This window comes from Dasypus novemcinctus, chromosome 20, assembly GCF_030445035.2.
Source record: "Dasypus novemcinctus isolate mDasNov1 chromosome 20, mDasNov1.1.hap2, whole genome shotgun sequence".
NCBI lineage: Eukaryota > Metazoa > Chordata > Mammalia > Cingulata > Dasypodidae > Dasypus > Dasypus novemcinctus.
In genome coordinates this window covers 42,515,615-42,538,246 of record NC_080692.1, presented here as the reverse complement: position 1 = coordinate 42,538,246, position 22,632 = coordinate 42,515,615, and the positions used below count along the sequence as shown (strand labels likewise).

At 37.8% G+C, this 22,632-nt stretch overlaps 1 protein-coding gene across 2 annotated transcripts in view; it reads right to left on the bottom strand.

Annotated features, from left to right (window-relative positions):
* Window positions 1-22,632, bottom strand: part of PDE3A (phosphodiesterase 3A) — a 326,093-nt gene that overhangs the window by 30,470 nt on the left and 272,991 nt on the right. For both annotated transcript variants that reach the window (XM_004473228.5, XM_058282866.2), the window contains exons 6-10: window positions 19,658-19,877; window positions 16,348-16,433; window positions 13,274-13,428; window positions 6,616-6,753; window positions 549-660 (exon numbers count right to left, since the gene is read on the bottom strand). In XM_004473228.5, coding sequence (XP_004473285.3) covers window positions 549-660; window positions 6,616-6,753; window positions 13,274-13,428; window positions 16,348-16,433; window positions 19,658-19,877 — 711 coding nt within the window. The remainder of the gene's footprint in view (window positions 1-548; window positions 661-6,615; window positions 6,754-13,273; window positions 13,429-16,347; window positions 16,434-19,657; window positions 19,878-22,632) is intronic.

Here is a 22,632-nt window from a genome sequence, read left to right as displayed (position 1 = left end):
ATAATATGTAATAATGATGCACTATCCCATTACCCAAGCCCATTCAACTGATTTTAAAAGCATTATTTCAGGGAAGAGGATTTGGCTCAATGCCAACACCTACCACACGGGAGGTCCAGGGTTCAAACCCTGGGCCTCCTGACCCATGTGATGAGCTGGCCCACGCACAGTGCTGATGTGCGCAAAGAGTGCCATGCCATGCAGGGGTGTCCCCTGCATAGGGGAGCCCCACGCGCAAGGAATGTGCCCCATAAGGAGAGCCACCCAGTGTGAAAAAAAGTGCAGCCTGCCCAGGGTGGTGCCACACACATGGAGAGCTGACACAACGAGGTGATGCAACAAAAAGAGACACAGATTCCCGGTGCTGCTGACAAGAATACAAGCGGACATAGAAGAACACACAGGGAACGGACAGAGAGCAGACAATGGGGGGGGGGGGGGGAGGTGTAGAAGGGGGGGAAGGGGAGAGAAATAATATCAACCTAAAAAAAAAGTCTAAATAAACAAAAAACAAAAATAAAAGTATTATTTCACAAACATATACTTACAAGGAATATCCCTGTATCCAATCTCCAATGCATGAAAATAATTCATAAATTCCCTAACTGGGATTTTAAAAGCTTCAAAGAGGCCCATGTCTTCAAAAAGTCTGTATGATACCTGTTCAAAGAGAAAGACAAAACAACTTACAAAACATCCCTCAATTGTGCTAGATATAAAGAGAAAAATTAAAACAAAACAGGGTACATTCCAACAACCATATTAACGTCTTGCCAGAAGAACACACTTCTGGGAGGAGATCACATCAAGTGCATACTGAAGGGCTCTGTGGGCCTGTCCCTTGCTGTTCCTGACCACAAGGGGCTTACCATAAATTTCTAAGGGTAGAGACTAGACGTATATCCGGGAAACAATCAGCCAATAACACAGATACATTACAGCAATATAGCAGTGCATAAAAGAGCAATAAATTATGTGTTCTATCGATAACCAGGGACTAATCTGTACTAAAGTGTGAATTGTATGGTATACAACATAAGCACTAAATAAAGAATGAGAGAAAGAAAGCTTTAATTTGGACTATTTTGTTCAAAAAAACTTTCCAGCAGAGTTGTGCCTTCAGTGAATGATAAGAGGAAAGAATTAAGGGAAAGAGGGAAAGGGTTGGTTTTACCAAAATATATTTAGAGACAAGATTTATTCTAAATCATTATAAACAGCAATGCCTAATCTATTTCCCTCATTTGTCTTTACTCTTCCTCCTTGAATATCTATTCTCTTTCCAATTATTCTTACAGCTCTAGTGATGTGCATCAAGTGAATATTGTTGGATGTAATTGGCACATTTGACATACAAATGATGGAGAAAGGAAAAAAAATAACAAAGGCAGGATTAGCAGAAGGTAATGGGGAAAGAAATGGCTCTTCACATGCAGAGTGAAGCACAGAACCATTTAAAATGGTGTTACTTCATATCACAAAGGCAAAGTGTTGGTTATAGCTCAGGAGTCTTTAGGAATCACTCAACTTTTTTTTACCCGCATTCCTTCTTAAAATTCTTGATATATTTCTTCCAAATATTTGATATATTGCTTATCTTTTGTTTTTGAATTTAAATCTGTTCAGTTGACTAATATTCTTTCATACATATATATTCAATGTTTGAGTCACATATGTTGTACATACACACTCATGCCTAAAATAAGGACTAATTCCTTCAGCATATATCTCGAGTGCCTACTATGTGAGAGACAACTTCCTATGCATGTGGCAAATATTACTGAACAAACCAAAAATCTCTTCCTTCTTTGAGCCTCTGATCTACCAGAAGAAGACAGTAACTAAAGCCATAATAAATGAGTAGTTATAAACAATGTCAGAAGGTGATGAGTCATGAGAAGAGAAAGGGGAGTAAGGATGGAGGATTGGGAGGACAGGGAGTACATGGAGCATGGCAGCTGCCATTTTCAATAAGGTGGCGAGAGTAGCAAACTCAGAAGGGGACATTTGAGCAAAGTTTTGGAGGAGGTATGGCGTGAACTACATGGATCTCTGAGAAAAGGCTTTTCCACGCAGAAGGGACAGCCAGTACCACAGCCCTGGATTATGTGTGGAGTACTCAAGAAGCAGCAAGATGGCCAGCATGGCTAACACATGGCGAACGAAGGCAGGATTGGAGAGGTAAAATATAGTCATCTCAACTTCTCCATACTTTTCTTCACTCTGACTGGCACTTGTATTTAATTTTTTCCTTTTTCTATATAACGTAATATCCCTAGCTCCCTCTCTTTAAAAAATGCACCAGGGAAGTGGATGCGGCTCAATTGATTGGGCTCCCGTCTACCATAAGGGAGGCCCTGGGTTCACTTCCCAGGGCCTCCTGGTGGAGGCAGGCTGGCCTGCACCTGCGGAGAGTTGACGCAGCAAGATGATGCAACATAAGGGAACCATCAGACATGGAAGAATGTGCAGCGAATGGACAGAGAGAGCAGACAGCAGCCATGCGGCAAGGGTGGGCGATAAATAAATAAAATAAATCTTAAAAAAAAAAAAGCACCAGAAAGTGACATTTGTGGTTCCTGTCATATGTCAAGCTACTTCCCCTCTTAGTTGTCTCTTCTCTACCATGATCACTTTAGACCATATTTGAGTTCTTTTTATAAGCACCTGAGTTATTTATGCACACTACTACAATAATAATAATCAGCAACAGCGGCACACACACACACACATGTACCAGGTAACAAATGGGAAGCTTGCACTAAGTACTTTACATATATTAATTCTCCACTTATAATTAATCCTCACACCACCTTATGTAATAGGTGTTGTTAATTACTGACACTCGAAAACAGAAGAACCTGAGGCATAAAGGGAAGTGACTTGTCCAAGATCACACAACTGACACCTATCAGAGCCAGAAATCAAGTCAAGCATTTTGGCTTCAGATTTTGTACTCTTAACTGCTTCCAGCCTTACCACCACAATTTGAAAAGAAATATTAATAGGATTACAAGTAACTAAAGTTTCTGACTACTCTCTTAAACCATCCAACTCAAAGACAAATAAAAATAGAAAAAAATAAGGCAACACAGATTTCATCAAGAAGCTGTTAAAATCAATGATAGTTTTATGTGATGATGGTAATTCCAGACTCATAAATGAAGTAAAGAAACCATTAAGCAGGTACATACTGATGACTATAAAAAGTAAACATTTTGATATTCATATAAAATGATGTGGGGCCATTTTCAGGACTTGGAGTTGTCCTAAATGATATTGCAGGGACAGACGCTGGACATTATATATCCTGCCACAACTCACTGAATGGACTGGGGGAGAGTGTAAACTGCAATGTAAACTATAATCCATGTGGTGCAGCAGTGTTCCAAAATGGATTCATCAAATGCAATAAATGTGCCACAATGATGAAGGAGGTTGTTGATGGGGGGGGGGGAGGGGGGTTGTGTGGCATATAGGGGAACCTCTTATGTTTTTTAATGTAACATTTTTTGTGATCTATGTATCTTTTAAAAAAAGAATTAAAAATAGATTAAAAAAAGAAACAAAGTGCAAACCACAATGAGAAAGATTAATACATTTATTATGAAAGAGCTGAGGATTTCTTTTCCTCAAAGGATTTAGAAAAACTCAAAAATTTATGTAGCAAACCAGAGAAATGCGTGTGTCAAATAACGTAGACATGAATTTCACAAAAAAGAATTCCAGACTAAAATTAAAGTATGTTAAAACTTAAAAAAAAAGTAAACATTGTTCTAAAACCTGAAGGATGTCATTTTAAATTTGTTAAAATAAACATATTAATTATCAAAAAGGCAAACAGTTTATTGAGGTTGAGAAGCCATTACCATTATACATCTCTAAAAATCTTTTGAAGTGAGACTTTCTCTGTAGTCAAGCCAAAAGGTGATTTCTTAGAAAGTTCACATTAATTAATTTCAGCTGTCCTAAAGTCTTACTAAGTCAAAAGAAAAAAATGTCTTTCCCATAATCAAAATTTCATGATTTGTGCTTGTAAACTCAAAATCAAAGAACAAAACCCCATAAAGTTCTACTTAGCAAGACAAAAGAAGATGCATTTTTCAAAGTTTAGTATTTTGAAAATTGGGAAAATAAATAATGACAATTAGAAACGTAGAAATATCCTTTTTTGAAAGAGGAATGGAACAGAAAGGAACATAAATGCATTTACTTGAAGTCTAATTATCATCTATAATCTAGCATTGCAAGACTCAGGAAACATTTTGTCACAGAAATTCAAGGGGAACAAGGTATCTGCCACTGTTGGTGGCACTCTGTCACTTGTGCTGCAAGACCAACTGCTATAATTACCACTTTTACTGTTTTAATTTTATAAACTCCCTATTAGGAGAGTTTCAAGACACATAACAGGTGAATGTGTCTTATGGGGAACTAAGAAGCCACTAATACGAATGTACAAAACCTGGATTTCTAATGTGGATAAATGAGTTGAAATCCTAGACCCAACATCTACCATATGACTTTGGAAGAAGAGTATTTTCTCTTTACCATCAGTTTCTTCTTCTGTAAAATAGAGATTTAAAAAGCACACAAAGTAACTATGAAGGGTTTGGCGGAACCTTTGACATATATACGAAATGCACAACACTGTGAGCTATTTCTCTCCAGAGCAGAGGACACATTGTAAATGAAGAAAAAGATGCCTCCCTGGCTCACGGCAACATCTTTGTAGAACGTTCCGGGCTCCTATCCAGGAAAGAATAATCCCTCAAAGTCCTGTCTGCAATGGATTTCAGGAAGTGGGATACTAAAGTTCCTGGGACAGCCCTCAGGAGAAAAGGAATGCCCTTCAGCCTGGTCTCATGATCAGCCAGCACAAGAGATCACTTAGCATCAGAGAGAACAGCAGACGAGAGGAAAGGGATTATTGGGACCTCGTAAATGCACAAGAACCGTCATTTATTCCTGAGCGCCATGAATCTAGCAGGGGCCAAGACTGCACATTATACAGATTTTGTAATGGTTCTCAGTGTCACACTCATCCCGTCAATTACGTCAGCAGACCTTCTTTCATCCGTATCAAGCAGAACTGTCGTTATTTGGTCACGTATCTCTTTCCCGACTAGACCAGGAGATATCCTTCGGGATGAGGATTTCTTTTTCTTCTTGGAGGCTCTTCTAGTCTTCAGTGTTTGTGAACCGAACACTAGAGGAAAAGGCCCTTGATCTTTTCCCTTCAAACCTGCAGGGAGCAGGAACCCTCCCCCTGAAAACTTGCACATTCAGACACTGCTTGAGAGCTCTGAAGAAAGGCTGACTGGTGTGCACGAAACAGAAATCGCTATGACAGTGATTCTATTTTAGTCTTCTGGTGAGAGGGGTCAGTGCTACCAATGAATCTTGGTTGAGTCTTGAATCCTCCCCCACCCCCCCAAGTCTGTAGTATCTTTGCTGGGAGTTATTCATATCTATAAGAACTCTCTTTAAAAATGTTGATAAAAAAGCATTACATCATTTCCTTTAATTGATTAAGTGTGGTTTTAGGTAAGTGCCTGGCAATACAGCTAATCTATCATTTCATTTTAGTTTTTTTTTTGAGGACAAGCATGTTCAAATTCTTCATATGTGTACAAATTTTCTTTCTTCCTCAAGGAAATAAACATTCTATATTTTGGAAGGCTTGGAAGTAGCTAGCTTAAAGAACAAAACAGAAACAAAAACACTGTTATGCAGTAACAGTTCTTGTTCTGCATTTCTTATGACAAAAGTGTTTTCCATATTAAGAATGGAATGGAGAATTCTATTTCATGTGTTTTTCATAGCATTATATCTTATTTTTGACAAGGCTTAAGCACTATAATATTCAAAAGTTAAAAAATAGAGTCATGGAAATAATTATAGACAATAACTTAGTGTTTCTACTTTTTATAATAGCTTACTTCCTTTTAAGGCTTGGGTAAGCTTTTCCTTTGTCATATTTTATGACTTTTTAATTATTTGGCAATCTTGCTTATGCAACCATCCCACCCCCTGTCTTTAAAAACATATTTTTTAATTGCAGAATATGGTTTCCTATTCACTTGAGAATTCCAATTTCTGTTGTTAAGCCAATAAACAAGGCAACTATGGAACATCGTGTGATAAGATTTCCTTTCTTAATACAATACCCATCCACAGGTGTTAAGAATCTACATAGGCTTAAACAACTGAGAAATTATTTATTCTACATTTAAAGTCATACATTGGTAGAGTTTCTGTTTGGGCTGATGGTAAAGTTTTGTTAATGGATAATGGTGGTGTAACACAACATTGTGAATGTAATTAACACCACTGATTTATATATCTGAATGTTGTTAGAACAAGAAGTGAGAAACAAAACAAAACAACCATAGGGCTGTACAACACAATGTAACTATAGACTTTAGGTATAGTACATTATATTAATGTTCTCTCATCAGTGGTAACCAAGGCACCACACTAATGCAAAAAGTTAAATCTGAGGGCAGGTATATGGGAAACCTGTATTTTGTGCATGATCTTTCTGTAAATCTACAACTTCTTCAATAAAAAAATTAATCGAAAAAAAGTCATACGTATGAGTGCATTTCTTACCTGACTAAGAATACGACCACATTTTCTTCCTATCTTTTCCACCAAATCAAAAATTGGAAAATTCCAAGCATTTAGCTGCTCCATAATTGAATCCAGGTTATCCATGACAAGAGGTTCAGGAGCAAGGACTGGTTTGTCCTGTAATGAAGAGTAAAATGTTTTAACGACATGCAGCTCTTCGGCAAAGCAATCTGTGCTTTAAGTTCAATTTGGCAACTGAGGTTACCTGAAATAAATGACTTAAAACTTTGGCGTCAGTGAGTGATCTTTAATAAAAAGGTCAAGATGAACAAGACACTGTCCTCAACCTAAGAGAAAAGGGCCCAGGGAACTTTGCCAGGGACTATGCCCTTTGCCTGGCTGGGAAGCACTGGACCACTGGCTCATATCCATAGAGCAAAAAGCAGGTGCGTCCGCCCAAGCTAACACAACTGCTTTGTGGTTTAGTGCAGGGGCTCTGGAAGATTCCTGCAAGGACTTCGGAGCACTCTGAAATTATATGTAAACTTCTCTCTAGACATTTATGTACATTTTTCTGGGATAAGGGGTTCTTGGTTTATATTGGATTCTTAAAAGATATCCATGGAATGGGAAGAAACAGTCAGTCATCCCTCCCCCAATTTGTCCAAATTTTATTAATGCTTTAGAATTACTATTAATTCTGTGAAATGGCAACTTTCACATTTTACAAGGCTCTAAATTGACTACATGGGATCAGTGGCTTCCTGATAAACATGCTTGCAAATGTAAAGACAGATAACTGCTCCTGAATGAGAAACTTTTCAGGGCACACTCGGGGGGAACTTCCGGGAAGACGGTGGGCTAGAAAGACACAGGACTCTCTTCTCTCCTGGAAAAGTACCTAGAGGACAGGCAGAAACAGCCTGGAAAAAGAGCTCCTAGGGTTTAGGACACCAGGGAAAGGCTGGACATGGCCCAGAGGAGAGAGGGACAAAAGAAAAGAATTGTGATCACAAAACATGTTTAATAAAAGCCACAGCTGCAAAAGCCGCACCCCCCACTAGAGATACTTTTGAATTCTCAGGCCTTAGGGCTGCTAGCTACAGACAAAGGGGGCCCCAGGGATCCACTTCTCCAGGAAAGGAGAGGGAGAGGGACACAGCCTAAGGAGGACTCAGCTTTGGACCACAAATTTGGTCTGCAGTGTCCCATGAGCCCCTCCAGGCTGGGAGGGGCTGCGCCATTGTTTGTCTTGGGAGCAGGCAAGAGACTAAAGAGATCCAATCTCCTCTACTGACCTGGACTGGTTGCGGAGGACACAGAGGGGACTGGAATTCTTTCCTATCCAGGAAAAAGGGAAGGGGCTGCCAGCAAAGGTCAGAGAACTGCTCTAAGAAAGTTTGAATTACGAGTTTCTTAGCCTCCAGGCAGGCACCTCTGTCACATTGATCCTGTCTGCGTGGCCGTGAACGCGCTCTCATCAGGCATTGACCAGAGAGGGCTACCAAAGAGTGCCATCTATTGGGAGACCAAAGAAGTGCATGCGAGGAATTAAAGGTAGAAGAGGCTTTTTCCAGCCTTTATAGCATTCCTCCCCAAGGCTCTAGGAAGTGGATCTGAAAACCCATCCTGGGTTCAGGGCCCATATTTGAACACCTAACAGGGACAATCTTAAAGGCCCAGAACAGGTTGAACCAAGAATCAAAGAACAGCAGTAAAACACAGCCTCCTGCCACAAAACTCTATGAGAGAGAGAGAAATCGAGCATCTGAATAAACTCTACACCTTAATCAGATACATAGAGAACAGCAAAAATTATAAGCCATAATAAAAAAAAAATAGAAGAAATAGCCCAAGAAAAGGAAAATATCAAAGCCCAAAAGAGACTCAGGATTTGAGAGAACTACTCAACAAGATGCACACAAATTTCCAATATCAAATTAATGAGCTGAAAGATAATATGGATAAAGAGATAAAGGACATCAGGGTGACACTGAGTGAGCACAAAGAAGAATTTGAAAACCTAAATAAAAAAGTAACAGAGCTCATGGGAATGAAAGACATGGTAGGTGAGATTAAAAAATATACGAGAGGCATAGAACAGCAGACTCAAAATAATAAAAGAATAAGAGATACAGAAGACAGAACAGCTGAAATTGAAGAAAGAAAAAAAAACACAGAGAGAAAAGAATGGAAAAAATAGAGAACAAGCTCAGGGAGTTGAATGATGACACAAAACACAATAACATATGTGTCATAGAAGTTCTAGAAAGAGAAGAGAAAGAAAAAGGGGCAGAAAGAGTATATGAGGATATAATAGTTGAAAATTTCCCATTTCTCACAAAAGAAATGAACTTACATGTCCAAAGAAGCGCATTGTACCCCAGTCAGAATAAATGTGAATAGACTAACTTCAAGACACGTACTATTTGGGGGGAAGTTATGACTGATAACTATAGAAATAAAAAGGATCCTAAGAGGATATTATGAGAAACTGTATGCCAACAAACTAGACAGCCTAGGTGAAACAGACAAATTGCTAGAAATGCACAAACAACCTACATTGATGCTACAAGAAATGCAAGAACTTAACCAATTACATTTAAACCAATTATATTTAAAGAGAGAGAATCAGTCATCAAAAATATCTCAACAAAGAAAAATCCAGGACCAGATGGCTTCACAGGTGATTCCTACCAACAATTTCAAGAATTTACACCAATCCTGTTTAAACTCTTCCAAAACACTGAAGAGGAGAGAAAATTACCCAACACATTTTATGAAGCCAACATCACTCTAATACCTAAGCCAGATAAAGACACTACAAGAAAAGAAAATTACAGACTAATCTCTCTAATGAACATAGAAGTGAAAATTCTCTACAAAATACTTGCAAATCAAATCCAACAGCATATAAAAAGAAGTATACATCATGACCAAGTAGGATTTATTCCTGGTATGCAAGAGAGTTTCAACATAAGAAAATTAATCGGCATAATATTTCACATTAACAAATTGTAGGGAAAAAACATCCACATGATCATCTCAATCAATGCAGAAAAGTCATTTGACAAAACCCAGTATCCTTTCTTGATCAAACATGTGAAAAGATTAGGAATAGAAGGAAAATTCCTCAATGTGATAAATGGCATATAGGAAAAACCCAACATCCTTCTCAATGGGACAGGTTGAAAGCTTTCCCTCTAAGATCAGGAACAAGACAAGGATGCCCACTGTCAATTTTATTCAAAATTGTACTAGAAGTTCTAGCTAGAGCAATTTGACAAGGAAAAAAAATGAATCCAAATAGAAAATGAGGAAGTCAAATTCTCACTATTTGTGGATGGCATAATCCTATATTTAGAAAATTCTGAAATGTCTATGACAAAGTTACTTGAGCTAATAAACGAGTTCAGCAAAGTGGCAGGATACAGGATCAACATGCAAAAATCAATAATGTTCTTACATTGAATGTAATATTGAATGTAATGTTTTGTATTGAACAATCTGAGGAGGATGTTGCAGAAAAAAATTCCACATACAAAAGCAACAAAAAGACTCTAATAACTAGAAATCAATTTAACAAAAGTAGTACAGGACCTATATGTAGAAAAGTACAAAACGGTGCTAAAAGAAGTCAGTGAAGAATTAAACAAATTGAAAGACAATCCATGTTCATGAATTGGAAGACTAAATATCATGAAAATGGCAATCCTACCCAAAATGATTTATAGATTCAATGCAATACCAATCAAAATTTCAACAGCCTGCTTTACAGGAATAGGAAAGGCAATTACCAAATTTATCTGGAAGGGAAAGTATACCTGAGTAGCTAAAAGCATTCTAAAAAAGAAGAGCAACATGAGAGGAATTTCACCACCTGACCTTGAAACATATTACAAAGGTACAGTTGTCAAAACAGCATGGTATTGGCATAAAGATAGACACATCAATCAATGTAATAGAATTGAGAGTCCAGAAATAAACCCTCACCCCTACAGTCAACTGTTGTTTTTTTTTAACAAACCTACCAAGTCCATGTTGACTGGACAAAACAGTCTCTTCAACAAATGGTGCTGGGAGAATGGAATATTTGTTGTCAAAAGAATGAAACAGGAACCCTATTAAGTCCCTATACAAGAATCAACTCAAAATGGTTTAAAGACCTAAATATAAAAGCCAGGACCATAAGACCATAGAAGAAAATGTAGGGAAGCATTTTAAAGACCTTGTGCTAGTGGTGGTTTCTTGGACCTTACACCCAAAGCATGAGTAACAAAAGAAATAATAGATAAATGGCACCTTCTCAAAATTAAACACTTCTGCACTTCACAGTACTTTGTCAAAAGAGGGAAAAGGTATTCAACTCAATATGCAAAGTTATTTGGAAATCAATGTCTGATCAGGGTTTAATATCCATGATATATAAAGAGATGCTACTATTCAACATTAAAAAGACAAATGACCCAATTAAAAATGGGCAAAAGACTTGAAAAAAAATTGTACAAAGAAGAAATACAAATGGTATAAAACCACATGAAACAATGTCCAACAATTAGGGAAATGCAAAGCAAAACTACAATGAGATATCATTTCACACCTATTAGAATGGTGACTATTAAAAAGACAGTGAAATACAAGTGCTGGAGAGGATGTGGAGAGATAGGAATACTTATTCACTGTTGGTGGGAATGTAGAATGGTACAGACACCACGGAGGACTTTGGCAGTTCCTAAAGAAGTTGAATATAAATTGTCATATGACAATACCACTACTGGGCATCTACCTAGAAGAACTGAGAGTAGCAACAATACAAACAGACATCTGCACACCAATGTTCATAGTGGTGTTATTCACAATAGCCAAAAGTTGGAAACAACCCAGGTGTCCATCAACTGATAAATGGATAAACAAAATGTGTTGTATTCACAAGATGGAATATTATGCAACAATAAGAAGAAATAAAGTCGTGAAGCATATGACAACATGGATGAACCTGGAGGACATTATACTGAGTGAAGCAAGTCAGACACAAAAGGACAAATACTATATGATTACATTGATATGAACTAAATATATTGTGTAATCTCATGGAGTTACTAACTTGAATATGGGTCACCAGAAAAGAGAATGAGTTTAGAGAATGGAAAGCTGGGGGTTAACTTGTACAGAATTGGTAAAAAAGAGATGTGTTAGTCTTTGGAAATGAGGAGAGAAGGTGAAAGCTCATCATAATCTTTGTTGGGTATGAGAGTGGTTTAAAAAAAAAGTCTAAGGTGATGTATATTACTAAAATGAAAGCTAAAAAATGTAACATGGAATTTTATTGCATAGTAAAACTGCATGTGAAATATGAATAAGAGTAAAATTGCATATATAAGACCCTTTTTTAAGCTGAACAAATATAAGTTAATACTACAAAATGTTAATATCAGACATAAAAAAAATTATACTAAGTGATGGAGACCACAGAGTACCACATATTGTATGATTCCATTTATATAAAATGTAAATATAAATCAATCTATAATGATGAAATTAGATTAGTGGTTATATTGGGCTGGGAAAGGAATGCTAAGGATGTGGAGTTTTCCTTTTTGGAGTAATGAAATTATTCTAAAATTTTTTATGGTGATGAATGCAAAACATTGTGATCAAACTAAAAGCCATTGATTCTACACTTTGGATAGATCATACGGTGTGTGAATATACGTCTCAATAAAACCGCTTAATAAATAATTGTGCAAGAATAGCCAGAAATAGCAGCTATGTACAGCACAAGAGGCAAAGAGAGATTGAGAGGTAAAAAATTTTCTTGCCTGTTTTTTGTTCATAATTATTATTGAAATAATGAAAATACTCTAGTAATGATTAAAATGATAAATGCAAAACTATGTGATTATACCAAAGACCACTGAGTGTACACTTTGGATGAATTGTATGCTTTATTAATATGTATCAATAAAATTGATTTAAGAAAAAAAAAAGTACACTCACTAAAAGAAAGAAAATGATAAATCCACATATTAAAATTATTTTGTTTGACAATCTATTTGATTTAAATGTATAAATGGCAAATAGGTAAAAGAAAATGATAATAGCAGCAATTTATAATCACATGATAAGCAACTATTTTTTCATTTGCTGCCTTCCCCAAATTAATTTGACTCAAATGGATGCTTTCATCTTTAAATGAATGTCATGCACAAAACAAATCATCATTAAAGAATATTTTAATATATAGCAAGTGGTGATATAAACCTGCTTTTCATATCAAGGATGTGCTACAGAAAATCCCACAGAACCCCTAAGGTAACAAGAGAAATGTAAAATAAGTGAAATGTACACCTATTTACATCTATAGTTATTATATTTATGTCATCTCAAATATTGTTTACTGAATGAAATAAATCATTTTTTTCTATGGGTATTTATACTTTTCAGTTTGGTTAAAAAATAACTGTAATCATTTGTGGAGATGAATATTTGTTTTTTTAGTCACCAAATAATAGACCCTTTAAGAGACCAATAAGGCTCAGACGAAAAAAACTGTTGATAAATATAGGTAGGCTATAGTGTGTAAGTGTCCAAATGAAATATATCTGTAAATCTAATGTCTCAGGAACATATTGCTAAGCCAGTCTCAATAGTTGAAGCCAATTTCTCAAGTAGAGTGAGTTAAGTGATGGGGGGCTACCAGGAATATCATGTTCTCAGGAGTATAGGTGCTGCAAGCCGACTCTTTCCTCAGAGGTTCTCTGGGACACTCGGTCTCATCTTCATTCTGTATAATGTCACTGCTGTCACTGTTGTTATTGGTTTCATAATCAGAAGTAACTTGAGCTGTGTCATCTGCAATTGAAAAGGAACAGCTTATTATAAGACCTGTGTGGGGAAATGGGTTTCATTTACACAAGTTTTCCTGAAATGCTCACGGTAAATGAGAAGTTGAGAGAAAAACTATTTTCATGAGCTTACAATTGAGAATAAAGGATTGTAGTACAGGAAAATGCACACATTTTTGAACCTAAGCAAGTATGAAATTCAGTAATTTCCCAATAATGAGCTTTAGATTAGTAGTTCATATCTTTTAAACATCCTTTGACTTTATATTTCTTTTCCCTCTATTCCTCTCCAACACATGAAACAGTCAGGCAGTTGACTTGATAGTTACTAAAATATTAATTCTAGAATGGGCTCCCAGGTGGGAGATGCTGAGCTGTCACTCTAGGAACAGTGCGATCTATAGAGCATGGCACGATGGCATGTGCTTAAGAGCTGGAAGAGGTCCTGTGTATCTACTTTCCTTGGAGTTTGTGGCTTTGCTCCTTAATGGTCCCTTTCTGTGGTCTCCCATTTGAGTGAGTCAAAGCTGTGCTTCCTAAACGACTGTTTGGGTAATACCAAGTGTCTAAAGAATGTGTTCTGGGCAGAGATGTTAAGCAGCTCCATAGCTGAATAAGGTATCTCAATCAGAACAACGAGTGCCTGCTATGCGCCCAGGCCCACTTGAAGCACTCTTCTGTATTAAACCCTTTAAACCTTTCAACAATCCTGCGAGGCAGATATTATTCTCCTGTTATTATCTTTTATTTGCAGATAAGAAACTGAGGCACAGGAAATTGCCCAAGGTTACATAGCGAGTAAATGCTGTCTTCAAAATTTGAACTCAGGAGTCTGACCCTAGTTCCTACATTCTTTACTTCTGATGAAAGTAATGATCACTACTTTCCATGCCCATCTAAGAAACCTTCGCATTTCCCCAAAGTCACAAAGATAGTCTCCTGTGCTTTCTTCCACAAGCTTTATTGTTTTAGCATTTAGGGCTTTGCTTCATTTCAAAATACTATTTGAAGTGGTGTGAGTTAGGAGTGATGATCATTTTTTCCAACACCATTCATTGAAAAGGCTATACTTTCCCAGTTGGACTGCTGTGGCATCTTTGCTGGAAATTTAATGACTAGGTAGGGGAAGGTCTATTTCAGGGTCTTTTACTCCATTTGATCTAGTTGCCAATCCTTATGCCAATGCCACACTGTTTCTATTACTGTGGCTTTACGTTTTGAAGTAGGTAGCACATTTCCTCCAACTTTGTTCTTTTTCAAAATGGCTTTGGATATCCTAGAGTTTGTTGCATGTCCTTATCTGTTTATTCAATAATTTTTCTTAAGCTGCCAGGGAACAATGGCTTTTGTTAAGAAATCTATTCCAAATAAGGGTATCTTCTAGAACTTTTCCAAAGACCCCTTCTTCCTGCATAACTGCTGCAATTTTAGAATTATATAAAGTATAAAAATGTAATTGACAAGTTTCAATCCAGAATCTGCAGGAAAAAAGGAAAAAATCCAAATGTGGGCCTGGAGAAACCACATTAAAGGCCATCACTCTACATGAGAGCAAAAAGGTGATAAGAAATACCCGCCTATTCTTCCAGCCCAATAGAATTAGAGACGATCAGGCAAGGGACTACCCCGAGTCTTCATAAATGCTACACCATCAGCTGATGGCACACAAACAACTGTCCTTTTGATGTTTTCCCTGCCTATACCCCATGGAACACCACTCTTAGAGGAAAATAAACAAAAATTATTGAGGGGCTACCAAGAAATGCTGAAGCAGGTAGTCTGGAATCATTCTTAGGTAGCACTATCATCCTAAAGTCTGTAGTTGATAGAAATAATTTCTTTCTACCCCTTTCACACTTGCAGTACTAACAAACACAAGTCCTTAGACCTCTATCAATACAAATAAAATAGGGAAGCAGACTTGGCCCAATGGATAGGGTGTCCGTCTACCACATGGGAGGTCTGCGGTTCAAACCCCGGGCCTCCTTGACCCATGTGGAGCTGGCCCATGCACAGTGCTGATGTGCACAAGGAGTGCCGTGCCACGCAGGGGTGTCCCTGTGTAGGGGAGCCCCACGCACAAGGAGTGCACCCCATAAGGAGAGCCGCCCAGCACGAAAAGTGCAGCCTGCCCAAGAATGGCACTGCACACATGGAGAGCTGACACAACAAGATGATGCAACAAAAAGAAACACAGATTCCCAGTGCCACTGATAAGGATAGAAGCGGTCACAGAAGAACACACAGTGAATGGACGCAGAGAGCAGACAACTTGGGGGGTGGGGGGAAGGGAAGATAAATAAATAAAAAACAAACGAACAAACAAAAAAATAAAATAGAAGCTATAGTAATAGCAGCAAGCCAGACACACTATATACTAAGGGCTTTACATGCTTTAAGTGCAATCCTGTGTGGTAGGCACCATTATTTTCCCCATTCTACAGATGAAGGACTGAGGCCCACAGATTAAGTAAACACACTAGTAAACACACTAGTAAACAGCAGATTTGGGATATAAACGAGGGGCTCTGGCTTGCACAGCATACATAGGGTCAAGGAAAAAACTAAGTCCACAGTTACAGAAGCAAGTCATTTCTGGGGATCTGCCATGAAGATTTCCAGAGATTATGCTTAAATGTCCGTGTAGCAAAACAAAATAACATTTCTATACTATTCTTTATGTCGTGTAAAATGGCCTTTCATTTTGTTAAAAAATACATTTGTGTGTAGACACAGGGAAATATTTTGAACCAAAATTTTACTGGTGGTTAAACAGTGGGGACTGGATTCTAGAAGATTTTATTTTCTTCCTTGCGTTTTTAAATTCATAATTTTGAACATGAGGAACACATTACTTTTTTGATCAGGTAAATATCAGCCAAGTGATTTCCATTGTGAGAAACAGAATCGAAACCAAATGAATTACCCATTCTGCCTGGAGTCCGAGCGGCCGCACTGTTTTTCTCCAGTGGCCCATCGAAAGGATTCCCTTGCGAATTCGGTCTGCCACAGCTGAGAAATATTGGAGCATCTGTAAGTATAACCTTTTCTTTTCAAAAAAGCATAGGCACATACCACTTTTGTATACATGACGATATCAAGATAATGATTCTCAAATAATTCTACTTCCTGCTTACTTGTTCGTGGAAAAACCCCATCTTGTTTTATATATGGAGGCTGGTGTGTCTTACACTGCTTTCATTTTGTGAGAGAATGATCAATGCAAAGTGAGAAGTTCTTTTCACTCTCTTCCTCCTCCTCCATAGGCTGGAACATACTAGAGGTGAAATTCCTGGCTAATTTTTGGCATATTATTTGGAGAATGCTGGGATAGACCGCTCCCTATTTCTAATGGTGATTTTGGAAGTGCTGACTTAATTTGGCCAAAAAAAATCTGCCCCAATGGAATGCCCTAGTGCCTTCTTAGAAGATACATTACTAGATGGCTTACTTGGGTTAGGACATTTTATGTCCAAAGAACCCTTTAAAAATCCAGTAGGTTAAAACAGAATGATAGTAGGTTGATTTTATTTTTGCCACAAAATAAAATTGCGTTTTATTGCTCAGATTGGTCAGTCACCTGCTAAGCCCCTAAAAAAGTGAACAAAGGAGAGGTATATTTTGATGGCGAATGATTGGAAGATTGGCAGCAAAGGATGCTGGGTGGAAAAGAAGTAGGCTAAGGCAGCCTGTTAGCAACTGGGAAAAATGAAGTCATTTGAGAGAGTGTTCCTTACCAGACGAGCTCACAGAATGTAGGCAACTTTTACTTTCTCAACAGTTTTGACTGTTTTCTAAATTAAAAAGTCACCCCACATATGGCCTAGTGAAGTCCCAAATTGTCTCCTCTCTCATTGATCTGACTTAGAGACCTCATGGTTAGACATTAATTCTGCATTTTGCTGCTGGGTTCTTTTCTTTTAATATTGCAAAGGGTCTCAGAGGGTTTTTGTTTGTTTGTTATTTAACCACAGATTGCTCACTCTAAAATGAGAAGAGACATGTGATAGTTTATTGTTTAATATATTAAGTGTCTTAATCACTTTTATTTTCTCTGAACTGTGCTTGTATGCGAAGTAGAGAAAAATAGCAATAAGCATTTTCCGGCTCGAGAGTAATGCCATACTCAGTAAATTTGCTTTCCAGACCTTGAATATATATGGAAACCTATTCCACACAAAATATTTCTAATTATGATATCCCATTGGTTTGACTTAGGAAATCAAAAGAAAAAGACAGGACCAAGGAGGGAAAAAGTAGATACAATTGTATTTGATGGGCTTACATTCTCAGATGAAGTTTGGTGGTCTCTAAAGAGTGGGCTTTATTAATCAAAATTTTTTTCATTGCAAAATAATACTTAAAAGGGACATTTAAATTAGTAGTCCAAATATGCTCTTAGGCCAAAAAAATAGCTTCTTACATAGACATTACAGCAGCTAAGAGACTAGGATTCAAAGCCAAACCCTTTGAGTTCAAGCAGGGAAACCACAATAACTAGTCGTGTGTTTCTGGAGCTTTCTGTGCCTACATGGGTGGCTGCCTTGGAGGCAACAATAAAACCTGGATTGAATTATAGACTTATAAAGTCCCAACAAATAAAACACCCACTACTGGACTTAAAAATATTACTGAGCAAGTAGGCAGTGGAATCCCTTGTTGTTCTCTAAGACTTCTCTTGTAAAAACCTATTACATTCTTCCTGCTAAGAAGACAAAAAGACAGACTATGTTGAGAAAAGCTAGATGAGTGATAGATATTTTCTGAAGATCTCTCTTCTTCCCTTAGGCTACTTATTTCCCTTGACAAGCTGGAAGCAGATGTTTTTGGTGGACACAAGTCATCTTGGCTCAGGATGTGAGAACTTTTAAGGGTATTCTCCAAATATTAGATCTTTGGGCAATTAGTGGATGTTAGTCTAAAGAAATTAGTTCTGTAGTCGAATAAATTCAGAAAACTAAAGCACTAGCTGAAACAAGTATCAATAGGTATTCTTTGAGGAGGACTTCTCAGAGCTTTTAATAAAGTGATAGGCATTGCTAATCTCTGAGAGAGAAATACCATATGTCTCCCAGATATTCTACCACAGAACACATTTTTTGTGGATAAACAAAGATGGGATTATTACACATCAGAAATCATTTTATTAAAAAACTATCGTGGAAACATCAGTAGAATAATTTACGCACAGTAAAATAACTTTTTTACTCTGGCTCTGGCCAAACAAACGAGAATGATTTTCCCTTTAAAAATATTTGGAAAGTGAAAGGAAGTAAAAGTAAAGATTATGAAATAAACAACATTCATTTGGTTATAGAGTTCATGAACATTGTCTTTGAAAATGAACCTTGTGAGACTTAATAAGGCTGCTACTTTTTGAAAATGAATTCCTTCATTAAATCTAGGTCTGTGAACCAATATTTGATACAAGAGGACAAACATGTTACCAGTTGAATCAATTATTTATCCTCATTAACCTTAGACGGAAATGCCATTTTATTCAAGGTACTTTCATGATTAGACTTAGTTAAAAAGCACCAAATTCTTTTCTACTTAAAAATTATTGCAATGCTTTCAGGTAAATTTTTGAAGATGAAACTGTTACTGAAGAACAACCAAAACATATAATCAGTAAGAAGAAATCTGTCTTTCTTAGTAATGTTATTGGTGAAATAATTACTTCTGCTATTATTGACCCCTTTTCTTACTCTCAGTGATAGACAGCTTTTGTGATTCTGTTTCACGTGATATTGCAATTGGTTAATTGCACTCAGACCACCATTTGAGTCCAGCTATAATGTGCATGTATTTTGTGAACATTTTTTAAGTGTTTAAATGGGAAATGCAAACAAGCAAAAACGCCTTTAAAATGCATAGAAAATACTCCCTGCCGAACAACTAAGTACCACTCCAACAAGATGTCAGATTATATCAAATTTCTTGATATAATTTTTAAAATTATGTATTTTACGCAGTCTCTGTCAGAAGCAGACAAAATATGCAACTAATTGTTTTGTATCCTCTCTAAAGTTCGAGTTATAGACTCTCGACTTTCTAGTAATATAAAACCTCCTAAAATAATTTCTATTATAGCCTATTCAACACCAATCACAGTACCTTCTACTTTCTGGTCAAATTACCAGGCAAACTCAGGCACAGCTGTGTGGCCTAGTGGTCGGTCACTGTTCCTGCGGGGAAACCCGTTTCAAAGTCCAGTAAACTCTGTAAATCCTTACCTGCTACATACAACAGATGGAGCCAGGCTCTGAGGGGCTAGGTCAGGGGCACTCTGGGTGTAAGTTAAGGCCCTGTGAGAACTTGGGCCCTGTTTGGCAGCTGTGTCTGCAGATTCTGGAAACTGCAGCGTAGAAACTTTGTTCACTGGGCTGCTGGCTGGCGTCCCTTGGACAGGCGAAGAGCAGGGCGATGAAAGGGGTGACATTTTTGCTAGGGCACCTGAGAAAGAATGAGAGTTATTAGGTCACTCAATAAATTCTTTAAATGCAGAATTGCAGCTCTGTCACTTCCCCAGGGACTCCTGTTGGCTCGATGACAGCCACACGCTCAGGGCAGGGGCAGGCCTCCACATGTCACCATCCTGACAAGGCGGGTGACCGGGTGTCTCCACAGCAGGGAAGCAGGGTAAGGAATCATGAAAAATGTGGTGGCAGTGCTGGAAGATCCCAACACAGCCTTGGTGTCCTGGGGTCACTTCAGGACAGAAGGACAGGATTTTCTTCTCCCATGCTTGCTTCTTCTTCCATTCAGACGTAACTATGGTAGTTGAAAATTTCTCACATGTGTGCCTTGCTTTAAACATTAACTGGGATCTGGGGCAGGGTTTTATGGGCATTGGATATGTAAAATACGTAAATTTTTGAGAGGAAATTTATTGTATTAACCATCCACATTTCAGTAAAACAGTACTTTTTGGTGTGGAACAGGGCATGGATCAAAATAATTTCTGGAGAAAACATAAAAAATGATATATAATCCATTTCAGACCCAAACTACAGGCCTAAAACTTAAATCTTAAATGTGCACATTTGTACCAAACTGCTTGTGTTTCGTCTAGATTATGAGAATCTTTCTTGAAATTTTTTTCCTTTTTATTGATACATATTAATAAAGCATAAATCCATCCAAAGAGTGCAATCAGTGGTATCCAGTATAATCACATATTTGTGCATCCATCATCCCAGTCATTCCCAGAGCACTTTCATTATTCCAATAATAATAATAACAAAAAACAAACAAAACTCATCACCTCTCAACCTTTCTAGGCCTCGCCTGCTCTACACAAGCTGCTCTTCTTTTTCCTTCTCTAGTATATTTGTATTTGTATTTTATAAAGCCAGTCTTATATATGCAATATCACCATATTTGTGTTTTACATGAGGTTTCACTATCTTATACAGTCCCAAGTTACAGTTTTTAGCTTTCCTTCTAGATTGTGAGAGTTTTAAAGGACACTGACTTAGTTTTCAAAGAACTGATGAAGTATAAGGGTGACGTCTTTTGAGCTTGCTCTCTCCCAGAGAGGACAGCAGGCTCTTAAAATTGGGGGTGGGGGTGGGACCAGGGGAGGGGAGGAGGAGAGGGAAAGGGAGAGAGAAATAACATCTTAACATTGGAACGATGACCTCCTCACTGCTTTTCATAATTTTACAGCTGAACAACCTCCTGTAGGGCAAATGAAATCATTAAGAGTCATTCTCTGTTTGTCACCACCCAGGGGGAAATTTACAGCCAGGGGCTTTTACATCATCAAATACTACGTGTGGTGAACTGGCAGCCGGCTTAGAGCACAGTTTGCTTCCAATGTCCAGTTCCCTCAAAAGCTTTATTTGTCACACCCAAAGGTTTTCTGGTCCGCTGAAAGGAATATGAAGCTTTGTGAAGGGTTTTGTACAGTTTCCTTTTTAAATTTCTTGTTGGCACCGTTATTTATTTTTGCTCTGTTTTAAAAGACGAGGAATCTCCCTTTTCTTTGAGTGTGGGAAGCAACCCCCGTCCTAGCTGCTTTCTCCATTTATAGTGTTGATTCCTGATCAACTCTGCCACCTTCATACTTAACAAATGAAGTCAAATACACCCAGAGAGGTTAACCAACTGCAGGATCGCAGTAGCAACAGGTGGAGACTATGGTGTGCCTGGCTGGTCCTAGCAGAATGTGCCTTATGAGGAAATACATCTATCAGTGAGTGCCAAAGGTAGAGGAACCACTCCTTATTTATTGGGTGAAATTTCCATTGCTCTTTACAATGCCATTCTTATGGTTTTTATTTTGAGTTCTACTGTGAAGATTTAGCTTTCGCACTAGGGACACTAAAACACCTTTGCAGTACAAAGATCTAATCAGTAGTCCCCTGGCCAAAGGAGAAATAAGTTCACTAAATTTTTTATTCCATTTCCTAACCAGTGCAGCACTGCAGGCAGCAAGTGGATTTACATAGAGTAGGTGCTGTAAAGGCCTAATGGGGATACGTAATTTAAAAAAAATATATTTTATTTGGAAGTTCTGGAATAAATTCCGTTTTTAATATCTCATATTTTATAATTAGATTTTTCTTGTATTTTCTTAACAGAAAGGAAATGCAATTTCATCAAGTTCTAGCTGCCCTCCACTGCTACATAACATTTTCATATTCACAAATATTACACATGTTGGAAAGGACAGGTTTAAATTAGACTAGACTACGGGTTGGATTAAGGCAGATCAAGGCACCAGATAATCTTTGAAAAGCAGCGTACCCGTGAAGTGCCTGGATGCTGGTATAACTTGGCATAAAGGTTACCCAGGGGGCTTCCAAAGGTGTTGCAATATTCAACAAATAATCATTATGCCGTATGTCCTATTCTAGGGACTGGGGATCCAGAGGTGAACAAAACAAAGCGCCTGCTCTCATGGAGCTCCCACTCTTTATGGGGAGACAGAAGCTTAAAAAAAAAAAAAAGAAAAAGAAAAAGATGAAAAGCCACAGAGTTTTAAGTGACATGGGAAAAAAATAAAAAACATAATGCAGAGGGCACGAGGTCAGAGAAGGACAGACATGCTCTTTGGGTAGATGGTCTGGGACAGAGTCACCGAGGAGGTAAAGTCTGAACAGAGCCTGAGGAAATAAGGAAGGCACGTAGGCAAGTGCTGACTGAGGAAAGAGTTGAAGAATCACTCAGGAGGGCAGGGGGGCTGCAGCTTAACAAGAACAAG